This window comes from Pongo pygmaeus, chromosome 5 (assembly GCF_028885625.2).
Source record: "Pongo pygmaeus isolate AG05252 chromosome 5, NHGRI_mPonPyg2-v2.0_pri, whole genome shotgun sequence".
Lineage (NCBI taxonomy): Eukaryota > Metazoa > Chordata > Mammalia > Primates > Hominidae > Pongo > Pongo pygmaeus.
Genome location: NC_072378.2, coordinates 136,981,852 through 136,994,857, shown reverse-complemented (window position 1 = coordinate 136,994,857; position 13,006 = coordinate 136,981,852). Strand labels below are relative to the sequence as shown.

General features: G+C 41.4%; 1 protein-coding gene across 1 annotated transcript in view; it reads left to right on the top strand.

Annotated features, from left to right (window-relative positions):
* The window catches only part of MAP3K5 (mitogen-activated protein kinase kinase kinase 5), a 236,587-nt gene that overhangs the window by 154,991 nt on the left and 68,590 nt on the right, over positions 1–13,006 (top strand). The window contains exon 15 of the mRNA XM_054491631.2: positions 1,626–1,707. Coding sequence (XP_054347606.1) covers positions 1,626–1,707 — 82 coding nt within the window. The remainder of the gene's footprint in view (positions 1–1,625; positions 1,708–13,006) is intronic.

Genomic DNA, 13,006 nt, shown 5'->3' with positions numbered 1-13,006 from the left:
AAAATCCAAGGACTGCATTGTATGTTTGTGTTTTTCTCTATTGCATGTTTCTCTTGGGCTAATAATTAAATTCTTCTTACTTCTTTAGAGCACTATGATTGACTGTGGGAAACTAGAGAAGTGAGTGATAATTTAGAAGCCAAAATATAGGTGAAAGTTAGTTTGGACTCAGAATTTTGCTGGGGATTGTTCTTATTTAAATAATTACTATTTGACTTCATTATAAATGACTGATATGCTAGCTACAATATACAGCCGTTCATTTTTATCTTGGTGTGGAAAAGAAAAGTGTTTGTTGAATCCACAATTCTTGGCTCAAGCTTTATCTTTATTATCATAAAACATATGGTAGGAGGGAAAAAAAACACTTGGAAATAAGAAAATTCCTAACTCTTCTTGTATGGACTAATTCTCTACTTACACTTAAATTCTCAAGTCTGTTGACCTGTTTCTATGATAATTATGGCTAAGATTTATGAAGTGTGTGCCCCAGAACTAATATTTGTTTCAGTCTTCAAAGAAACCCTATTAGATGGGTAGTATTAATATCTTTATTGAAAAGAATAAAAAAAGTAGTCTTGGAGAGTATAGCCTAAAATCATGTAGTCAATAAGCATAAAAATCTGGGGTTTGAACCAGGCACAGGAGACTTCAGAATGGAAGCTTCTAAAAATTACACTAGTGCTCCCATCCCACTGTCGAGTGTTATATTCTGCCTAGAGATGTTCATATTGAAAATTTTTCCATGAGTGGCTGATGCAAATCCTTAACCCAGATCTTAAATCATGTCTGTAACACCAGATTTTTTTTTGATCTTTCACTTTATTCTTCCACTTGGTTGAACTAGCTTTTCTCTCTCACTCATTGTGCTGTTAAATAGCGCATACTGTTATTCCAATCAGGCTTGGGAATTTTTTTTCTTGACATGGACCTCCAAGAAATGTGTATAGAGACAGGAAGAGTGAGGAAGTTGATACCACATATGAACTCCATCAGTGGGGTCCAAATTCCAAGATAGACTTTTTTTATCATCATGCTCTCAATGGCCAGAACAGTTTTTTACCCTAGTAGACACTCAGTGAGTATTTGTTGAATGAATGGATGGATGGGTGGGTAAGAAAGGTTCTGAGTTGTGTTAGAGAAACTTTTCTTATCACACCGTAACCTGCTCTTCCCTTAGGCTGGCATCGCATAGCATGACCTGCCTGTGGGATCATCAGCCCTTGTTCACAGTGCTTCCCGGCTTTATGTCTGTGAACCATCAGCCTCCTCTCTGAACGGCCTAGCCACAGCGAGCAGGATGCCACTCTGTTTCTCACTGTAATCACTTTGCTTGTCTCTGAAATGGTCTCCAGAAAAAAAAACAAAACACTTTACAAGAAGAGTTCCTGAAGAAAAATGTATTTGAAGTGAGGCATTAGGTTAGAAATTTCTAGAAAATCCTACCAACCTGTATTTTCTTTTTGAAAAATTGTATTTTTCACATGATCTTGATAGTGTGTTATTGCCTGGTTCTAGAGACTCTCTTAGCTCTCAGTTTTGGTTCTGAAGTCACTTTGAGATGTACTTGCAAATATTTACTATTGTTTGTGTTATGAAGGCTCATGTGCTAACTTGTATTGTAGGTTTTTTGAGATGGTGAACACCATTACCGAAGAGAAGGGGAGAAGCACAGAGGAAGGAGACTGTGAAAGTGACTCGCTGGAGGTAATGACTTAGGTGTCCATTTACATTTAGAGCTCATTTTAAAACAAACTATTTGAAGCCTTACTGAGGCAGGAGGCAGGGTGTATGAGGGGTGGGAGACTATCTGTGGGCTTTCCTTTAATGTTAAAAGCAACTTCTGGAATTCCTTTGGTAAAAAAGGGCTAAAAAGTAAACATTGGAGAATTCTTATTCCACAGCACCAAGCGTTAGCATTTTACTTATCTGATAGCGAGTAACTATGCTTTATCTATGACAGTGTCAATGCATGGGCCACAGTGTCCTTACACATTTTCTACTCTCCTCTGAGATATGTGCAATTCAGACAAAGAAGATTCATTGAAGATTCTGGTTGATAGCACCCTTGTGGCAGGCATTAATATGCTACACAGAGAACCTGAAACCATGGAAGATTAATGGAATTAAGAGAGGAGGGAATAACAATGACTTCAAATGTTGTTCCTCTCAACTGGAATCCTTTTATTAATGTCTAATGGGCACAGAGCACTATGGATACCTACTTTTATATGGTTTTTATTTTTATTTTTATAGAGACTTGGTCTCGTTATGTTGCCCAGACTGGTCTTGAATTCCTGGGCTCAAGCAATCCTCCCACCTCAGCCTCCCAAAGCACTAGAATTACAGGCATGAGCCACCGCACCTGACTGCTGGATACCTACTTTTAGTTTGTGTCCATTTTCTCTGCCATGTCTGCTGTGTGAAGAAGAGCCTTCCTCCACTGCAAGGACCAATGCTGGAGTGTGTCAACAATGCTGACTCCAGCATCTTACAGTGTCTGAAGGATGACGCTTCTCCAGGCTTGACACATGGCCACCATTTTCTCCAAACCCTTCTCAGTGTTTGACTTGGGAGAGAACTCTGAATCCGAGTATCTTAGTCCATTGGGCTGCTATAACAAAATACTGTAAACAGTGTGGCTTACAAACAGTAGACATTTATTTTCTTATAGTTCTGGAGACTGGGAAGCCCAAGATCAAGGTGCTGGTAGATTCAGTGTCTGGTGAAGGCCTGTTCCTCATAGAAGGTGCCCTCTTGCTGTGTCCTTACATGGTAGAAGAAGCTGGCTAGCTCTCTGTGGTCTCTCTTATAAGGCCAGTAATGTTACCCTACTCTGCCTTCAAGACCTAATCACCTCCCGAAGGCCTCACCTCCTAATAACCAGCACCTTGGGGTATGATTTCAACATGGGAATTTGGGGAGGACACAAATATTCAGTCCATAGCACCAAGCCATACTGAAAATTATATTTTTAATGTTAAAGTGAAATTGAAGAAACTATAGCTCACCAGTCTAATTGGCATACTTATTTATTAGATCACTTTGATAATGTCATCTCATAAACTAAAATTTTTATAAAAACACTGAATTAGTAAGGTAACAGTTGAGAAAAAAATTTAATATAATCAATTGTTTGTTTTTTGAGACTGGCTCTTGCTCTGTTACCCGGGCTGGAGGTGGAGTGCAGTGGCACAATCACAGCTCATTGTAGCCTCTTGACCTCTTGGGCTCAAGCAATCCTCCCACTTCAGCCAGAGCATGCCACCACACCTGGCTAACTTTTTTTTTTTTTGGTGGAGACTGGATCTCAGTTTGTTGCCCAGGTTGGTCTTGAACTCCTGGGCGCAAGCAGTTCTCCCTCTTGGGCCTCCCAAAGTGCTGGGATTATAGGGATAAGCACCATGCCTGGCCTATAATAGCTAGTTGTTAACTCTGCCCGTAGTTAAGTTCTATGATTATCTAGCAATTGTATAGCTTTGATATTTGTAGTTAAGCCTAAGCCTCTTTCATTAAAGTTGTAAAAAGATGACAGACCTAATTTGGAAAAAAAAAAAATTTCCTGTGCATTAGCTTGCTGTCTGTAGAAGTAATAGATACTACTTCTTATTTATGTATGTTTTATATTTTACAATTTTTTATTTCTTATTCAAGTGATTGTTAGGAATTAGCTTTCTTGACTCCTACTTCAGGGCTCGTTTGATTATACCTTGTTATCTTTGTTTCTGTGTTAAATTTTGCATCACTTGATACATAGCAATTTGCCAAGGTAAAACTTAAAGAAATTGAAAATGAAACAATTTTATCAATAATATAGAATTATGAAGGGGATGACTGGAAAATTCATAAACTATTCTGCAATGTTACAAATTTCTGGCTTTTTTTTTTTTTTTTTAAACCAGAGATAGCTATCCTTTGTTTCATACCCTTCTTTCAGGAACTAACTGCATCTTACCAAAAATACGCATAGCCTAGCCAGGCTGTGGTGGCGGGTGCCTATCATCTCAGCTACTCAGGAGGCTGAGGCAGGAGAATCGCTTGAACTCGGGGGCAGAGGTTGCAGTGAGCCAAGATTGTACCACTGCACTCCAGCCTGGGTGACAAGAGCAAAACTCCGTCTCAAAAAAAAAAAGACAAGAAAAGAAATTATTCTGAAGTCGGGCGTGGTGGCTCATGCCTGTAATCCCAGCACATTGGGATGCTGAGGTGGGTGCATCACTTGAGGCCAGGAGTTTGAGACCAGCCTGTCCAACATGGTGAAACCCTGTCTCTACTTTAGCTGAGCATGGTGGTGTGCACCTGTAGTCCCAGCTACTCAGGAGGCTGAGGCAAGAGAATTGCTTGAACCTGGGAGTTGGAGGTTGCAGTGAGCCGAGATTGCACCACTGCACTCCAGCCTGGGCTACAGAGTGAGACTTAGTCTCAAAAAAAAAAAAAAAAAATTCTCACATTTCTATCCTTTGCATTTCATTAGAATAATGTAAAATTTCTGACACAGAATGGCTTCTACAGTATTCCCAATGGACTTTAGAGCCTGTAGGAAGAATTCAAGCAGACTGGCTTCAAGAGTCTTGGCTTAATTTGCCATTGTGCCAGCTAGTGATATTGCTGATGTTTTTCGTAGGTTTCTGTTAGCAAAACGTGAATGAATTCATGTTTACAGGGATGCTCTGGACTGGAGGATGGTGAAATCTATCGTGGTTGTCCCTTTCCCTGAATGTCCTTTTGTAGCCAGGGCATCTTTCCAATATGAATTATTAAGCCTTAACTTACATTTTTGCATAACTTCTAACTCTCCGTTGTATATTTGGTTACATTTCTTAGATGTTTTCGACATTCTTTATTAAAGTTATTTTATCAGCATCCTGCATATTTGATTACAATGAATTCTTTAATTTCATTACCACAAATTGAACTCAAACTTCAGCCCATGAATAACAAGCTAAAAATAATTCCTCCACTTCCCATTCTTTACAGTGGAAACAAGAAGAATTACTTTAGAGATCATCTTACCACAGTGATTAAGATTTGTATGCAGAATAATAATTTTCTGATGTTTACCTCAATTGCAGGTAGAATTAACATTGTTTCAATACATGCGTCAATTATTCCTGAAGCCTTTGGCTACCTTGGCCCAGAACAAAAGAAAAATGTTGGAAAGGCCAGGAAATGCTACTTAATGTTTTTAACTTCACTTAGGGTGTTGTCAGCAGTCAGCAAACAGTAACTATTAATGTGGTTCTATAAACTACAAATGTGAAACTAATTCCTAGAATTTGAAAGACTTCTTAGAGGCCCAAGGCAATAACTCCTTTTCTTTCTGATTGGAACAATAAAGTTTATTTGAAGCAGTACAACTGTGGGTTGGATTCGGCTTCTTTCAGGTCACCAGCCCCTTCTTCCTTCTGATTCAAGCTGGATCTACTAAGAACTCCAGGCTGGGGTCAGGAGCCTTGGGCCCTGGTTCTGACTTTGCCAACAGTCAGTTTCATAACCCCAGACAAAGTTCATACTCCCGCTGGGCTAAGATGACTTCATTCCTTAAGTTAGAGTTGAAAAGAATTTATATATATATATATATATATATATATATATATATATATATATATTTTATTTTATTTTATTTTTTTTTTTTTCAGACAGAGTCTCGCTCTGTCACCCAGGCTGGAGTGTACTGGCATGATCTTGGCTCACTGCAACCTCCGCCCCCTGGGTTCAAGCAGTGCTCCCACCACAGCCTCCTGAGTAGCTGGGATTACAGACGCCCACCATCACGCCCAGCTAATTTTTGTATTTTTAGTAGAGGCAGGGTTTCACCATGTTGGCCAGGCTGGTCTTGAACTTCTGACCTCAGGTGATCTACCCGCCTCGGCCTCCCAAAGTGCTGGGATTACAGGCATGAGCCACCGTGCCCGGCCAAGAGCAAGAGGATCTTTAATGTCCTTTCCTACCTCTAATTTTTTAAATAATATTCAAGATTGGTATAAATTGTACAAGGCTATTTCAAATACAATGCAATACCACTTCTCAGAGAAGGATTTTCTGTCTTTTAACAGAAAGAAAATCAATTTCTTTTGATTCAAAGCTGTGTTTTTTGACTCAAGGATGTATTTTGACGGGTACATGAAGGGTAATGAACTCATATCTTAAGTAATTTAATATGTTATTATTATAATACATTTATATTGAAATCATCAAACAATTGATCAGAGTTAACCAGCCTTGGTCTCCGTTGTTCTTCTTCCTGCCTTCCATGTCTTCATTAAGAGTAAAGGCATCCAGCAACCCAAGCCAGATTCCTGAGAAACCCCTCCCAAACCCCTCTTTATCCCTCATGCCCGTTCTTTCCTGCAGCCCCTTCATTTCATCTTCTTGGTCACTCCCCTGATCTCAGGTCTTCATCCTCTATCATAGCCTAACATGTCTCATGCTTTGTCTCTGTTATCATCAGAGAAATCTCTCATACAGATTTAATCCTGTGACTCCCCAAATTAAAAACCTTTGATGCTCCTTTTTGTTTTTTGATAGAGTCTCACTCTGTCGCCCAGGCGGGAGAGCAGTGGCGCAATCTCGGCTCACTGCAACCTCCGCCTCCTAGGTTCAAGCAATTCTCCTGCCTCAAACTCCTAAGTAGCTGGGACTACAGGCATGCACCACCATGCCCAGCTAATTTTTGTATTTTTAGTATGGAGTTTCACCATGTTGGCCAGGCTGGCTTGGAACTCCTGACCTCAAGTGATCTGCCTGCCTTGGCCTCCCCAAGTGCTGGGATTACAGACGTGAGCCACCGTGCCCAGCTGATGCTCCTTTTTGTAGAAGGAAGTATTTGCACCATACAGCGTTCTCACCCCCCTCTGGCTGTAGCTTCCCCTTTCCTTTCCACTCTGTGGTCCAGCGGGGCCAACCTCCTTTCCACTTGCCAGGTGGCCATGCTTCTCCGGCCTCTGGGCTTGACATGCAGATGCCCAACCTCACAAGCTTTTCTCCTCAGTCCCACTTAGTGACCAAAGCCTTAATTTTTCAGATCCAGGTCCTGTGTCCTTTTCTCTTTGAATCATTTCTCAACTCCCCTTCTTGCTTTTCTCTGTTCTCGTAGCATTTTGGCCCACTCCTCTGGCCCAGCTCTTCTCAATACATTGTAATCTGGTAGCCTGCACTGCACTGGACTGTTAATGTCCCATGGCAGGATGGTAGCTTTATGCCCTTTTTAATCACATGAGCTCACATGGTGCCAGGTGTCCAAGTAGAAAAGAGATTCAATCTGAAGGGTTTGAAGCTGGGCAGTGACAAAATCAGAGTTGTTTTAATATCAGGTTGTAGCAATAATGAAAAAAACCACAATTACTTTTGCACCCACCTAATATCTCAAACTGGGAGGAGAGAGATATGGATGGGAGAAGGCCTCCAATCCATGTGGACCTCTCTGCTTGAGCCCGAGAAGTCAAGGCTGCAGTGAGCTAGGATTGCGCCACTGCACTCCAGCCTTGGTGACAGAGCCAGACCCTGTCTAAAAAAAAAAGACAAAAAAGTGACATTATTTTCATTTGACTCAAATATCTGCAGGATGATGGAAGACCTTACTGGTTTCTTTTCTGATGATTGGTCTCATATACCTTAGTAATTATGGTTTAGAATTTATTTCAGTCAGTTTGGAATCATCATGTAGCAAACTCTTTTTTAACATCCTATTTCTATTTTTGTACAGATATGAAGCTAAATACCCACAGTTACTTCCCTGCCTGAGAAAATACATCACTTATAGTGTTGTATGATATGAGTATCAATTTGTTATTCATTCATTCATTCTGTTGGGAACAGGGAAAAGCCTTTTTCTTCTACCAGCTTATGTTCAATGGTCAGGGGCCTGCAAATTAACTGACAAAAGACAAGTTAACAGGAGAACAGACAAACTTTATTCTTTTGTTTTGTTTTGTTTTTGAAACAGAATCTCCCTCTGTCCCCCAAGCTGGAGTGCAGTGGTGTGATCTCGGCTCATTGCAGCCTCTATCTCTTGGGCTCAAGCGATCCTCCCACCTCAGCCTTCTGAGTAGCTGGGACTAAGGTGTACACCACCACACCTGACTAATTTTTGTACTTTTTATAGAGACAGGGTTTCACCATGTTGCCTAAGCTGCCTGCCTTGGCCTCCCAAAATGCAGAGATTACAGACGTGAGCCACCGTACCTAGCCAAAATTTATTCATGTAGTCAATGCTAAGTCAATGAAAGAGACTTACACAAAGAATTGGCTCCTTAAACAGCTAGAGTTGAGTGTTTATATATCATCTTAGTAAGAAAGAGGGTTAGGACTTTAAGAAAGTGTATGGTGGGAGACTAATGAGAAACAAGTGTGAGGAACAGAAAGTTTTGATAAGGTTCTGTTTGTGCAACATCTCCTCTAGGTGCAAGTGGTCCATCTCCTCTTTGGTCATTAACCTCCCGGAGAGGAAATAAATGGCAGATGTATTTTAGGAGGCATTGCTTATGTCCGCAAAAGAAGTTCAGATCAGGTTTTTTTCTGCTGCTGCTGTTTTTCTGATGTTTTCAGCCTAAAATCATCTTCATCCACATCAGTGGGTCCAAATGGATCTCACTAATGCACTCACATATTTTTTTGGACAGCTGTTGAATGGTAGGCATCATTCCATGTGCTGGAGAGATAGCAGAGAACAAAATGGAGAAAAATTCCTGCGGTCACTGAGAGCTTACATGCTCTCATCTAAGTCCTAATCGGGCCCAACTCTGCTTAGCTTCCGAGATCAGAAGAGATTGGACACATTCAGGGTGGTATGGCTGTAGACTCAGCTTACGAAATTTCCAATGAGAGATGGACAATAAACACAAATAAGTAAAACACCATCTGTAGTATGTTAGATGGTGATCAGGGTTAAGGAGAATAATAAACCAGGGAAGGGTTTAGGAAGTTACAGTGTAGCAGGGACATGCAATTTTAAACAGGAAGGCCTGGGAAACTCATTAAGAAGGTAAGATTTAGGCTGGGTGTGGTGGCTCACGCCTGTAATCCCAGCACTTTGGGAGGCCGAGGCGGGTGGATCATTTGAGGTCAGGAGTTCGAGACCAACCTGGCTAACATGGCGAAACCCCATCTCTACTGAAAATACAAAAATTAGCCGGGCATGGTGGCAAGCGCCTGTAATCCCAACTACTCGGGAGGCTAAAGCAGGAGAATCGCTTGAACCTAGGCACTCCAGCCTGGGCAACAGAGTGAGACTCTAAATAAATAAATAAATAAATAAAAGAAGGTGAGATGTGGCCGGGCGTCGTGGCTCACACCTGTAATCCCAGCACTTTTGGGAGCCCAAGGCGGGTGGATCACGAGGTCAGGAGATTGAGACCATCCTGGCTAACAAGGTGAAACTCCGTCTCTACTAAAAATACAAAAAATTAGCTGGGCGTGGTGGCGGGCGCCTGTAGTCCCAGCTACTCGGGAGGCTGAGGCAGGAGAATGGCGTGAACCTGGGAGGCGGAGCTTGCCGTGAGCCGAGATCGCGCCACTGCACTCCAGCCTGGGTGACAAAGCGAGATTCTGTCTCAAAAAAAAAAAAAAAAAAAAAAAAAAAAAGAAGGTGAGATGTGAGTAAAATCTAAGGGAGGAGAGATCCATCACACTAGATATTTGTACCTGCAGTGTTTTTGGCATTCTATTAATGTTATTAGTAGTTATTAATGTTTTGGCATTTACATATTAAGAAGGCCATACAGACTGAACATTTACAAAGCTGCCATTTGGGTCTTCGAGGTGATTACTCACCTAACGTGGTTAAGCCCCCGCCGAAAGTGCATGGCTTTTTCTAAGGTGGTTATTTCCTTCGAGAGTGCAAGGACTCAGTGAGTCACCACTTCATTGTTTGGCCTTGTCAATGTTGTCTTCCTACACTGATTCTCTTCCTGCTACCAGTTTAGATTGTTCTGGGCAGACAGCAATAAAGAGATGATTCTAGAAAAATTCTCATGATTGCCTCAGAATGAAATTCTTGTTTCCCTTAGCAACAACCTGATTTGCTAACCTCTAACCATACAAATAGAATGCAAAATATATAAGCAATGTAATGTTACTTTTTATTTTTTAAAACCCTCCCTTTCCCCCGCCCCCCACACTGCTTTTTTCTGTATTTGTCATTAACAGACCTTGCCTTTCTTGGTTTGTGGTCCAGGCTCTCTTCTGCTATTCCTGGCCATTACACAGATGATTCTGTGTCCTTCTAGGCTGAACCAGTCTCTTGTTTCTTTTCAACTTTCTTTCAGAACTGCCATTTCAATTTCTATCTTTATCTCGTAAGAATAGAAAGGGGAGATAGAAAAACAAAGCAGCAATTACCCACAGAGATGGTTTTACTTAACACTGCTCTTTTTACAGTTCCTTTCATTTTTACTATCACCATTTTGCTTAACAGGAGTCAGCTTCTATATCTAATACATAATCTTTTTAAAAAATAGTCTTCTGATGCCTTAGATTCCTAGGAGAAATGAAAACTTTATCAGCCTCATCAAGGTTTATGTATTCTTCACTCTTCTATATAAGCATACCTGTTGTAGAACTGGACCTGGTGGTGTGCACCTGAGTCCCAGCTATTTGGGAGGATCACTTGAGCCCAGGACTTTGAGTCCAGCCTGGGTAACATAGCAAGACTCAATCTCTTTAAAAAAAAAAAAAATGTTGAGTATGATGGCTCCCACCTGTACTCCCAGTGCTTGGGAGACCGAGGCAGGAGGATCAGTTGAGGCTAGGAGTTCAAGGCCAGCCTGGGCAACATAGCAAGACCCCATCTCTACAAAAAATAGAAAAAATTAGCTGGACATAGTGCTGTACACCTGAAGTCCCAGCTGTTGAGGCTTAAGTGGGAGGATTGCTTGAACCCAGGAGTTCAAGGCTGCAATGAGCTATGATGGCACCACTGCACTCTGGCCTAGGCGACAGAGCAAAACACTCTTTAAAAAACAAAAAAAAAGATTGTAAATGTATCTATTGGAAAAATGCTTTCACCCAAGAATAAACCAATAATGACTCTAAATGTTTTGTTTTGGGATATAGCTCTTTTCTAAAAAAGTTCTCATCACATTTTTCTATAACTTGATTAATTAATTAAGCAAATAATTACCAAGCATCTGCTACAAGCTACATGCTAAAACTGGAGATAGAGTGATTAAGGATGAAGTCCCAATTCTCGAAGAGCTCAGTGTCCAGACGAGGATGACAGAGGCAGCCGTAAGATCTTGAAGGGCATTGTCTTGGTCCGTCCAAGCCACTATAACAAAATGCCTTAGACTGGGTAATTTATACCCAATAGAAATGCATTGCTCACAGTTCCGGAGGCTGAGAAATCCCAAGATCAAGGCACCAGCAGATTCAGTGTCTGGTGAGGGCCTGCTTCCTCTAGATGGTACCTTTTGTGGGTGCTCACATGGCTGAAGGCTCAACCAGGCTCCCTCAAGCCTCTTTCATAAGGGGACTAATCCCGTTCATGAGGGCTCTAGCCTCATGAGCTAATCACCTTCTAAAGGGCCTAACTCTTAATACATTGTGATTCAGTTTCTACATACAGATTTTGAGGGCGCTGAAGAGGGGGGTACGCAAACATTCAGACCATAGCAGGCATTTATGCTGTGCTAAGGAGTTTGGATTTCATCTGGAAAGTAACAAGCTGCCAATAAAATAGATGCAGTGGCACTGACATGGAAAGTTCATGTGGAACTTTGGACTTTGGAAAGTTCACTGTCAACTTAGTGGAGAATAAATTGGGGAATGGAGCAACGAGAGAGGAGAAAAGCCTCTGAACTTTTTTTTGCAGAGAAGTGCTTTTCTTCTGTGCTACTTCTACAGAGATTCTGAGGCAATTGCGGTGAGAATAAGGAGGTAAAATGGATTTGTGAGATTTTAAGAAGAAAAATCTGAGAACAGTTGGCAATAAATTTGAAATACGGAGTAAGAGAAGGAAAAAAACAAAATTCTAAGAGGACAGTGGCTACCAGATGTCTGCTAAAAAAAAAGCAAATGGATGTTCAATGTATATAATATCTTTATAGTACTGGTGTTTGGAAACAACTAATAATCACCCTGTAAGCTCTTATTCTATGATAGGGTTTCCCTAACGCATAGGTAGTGGAAAAGATACAAAATCTGGAATCTTACAAGCTGGTTTCAAACCACAACTCTGATATATTTTCACTGGAAAAAAAAATATTTCTGATCATTTGTAAATTGAAAGTAATCAGAAACCTACTATGACACAGGCTTATTATGATAGTCAAGTGAGTTACTGAAAGTAGTTTTTTTTCCTTTAAAATTATAAAGCATTGTAGTGTAAAATGGTGGTGGTACTAGATTGAGTGTATAGGTTTCTAATCCTTTGAGAGAGCACATTGGCAAAGTTGAGCTTCTTTCGTGGTGGTCCCTGCCCTACCTCCTGCTGGCTGGGTCCCACTGGTGGAATTCCAGCGTGGCAGGCACAGCATTGCAGAAGTCTAGACCACAGGAATTGGGTGTGGAGACTTGGGCTCCTTCAGGTGGCATTGTTTGGATTGTGCTTCCTGCCTCCTCCCAGGAGCCCAGTTTTAACTCTGAGTTAGGGCATGTTGCTAAATGATCCCTGCTGCCTGTTCCTTCACTCTGACCACCTATCACCTGATCACTCTGATCATCTGCCCTGGACCAAGACAGTCTTCAGCTTTATGTTAGGCAGCCAGAACAGGGCTATTCTCTAATGTGCCACTGGATACTTGGCAACGGGTAAGTAGTCATCTCCCTTCCGGAGCTTGGCCTCTGTCCTGAGCCAGAGAAGGGTTCATACTAAGGAGGCCAGTGCTCACTCCAGCCCTAGCATTGTATTAGGCATAATTTTCCCCAAAAGACACCACCTGACTGCCTTCTATAAGGGCTTGGAAACCTGTTGGAAACAAATAACCTGGAGCTGGTAGGGACATGCTCCACCCCAGCCCCATCCTCTCGAGTCATGCATGTGTACCCAAGAGTTTGCAGAGTGATCTGA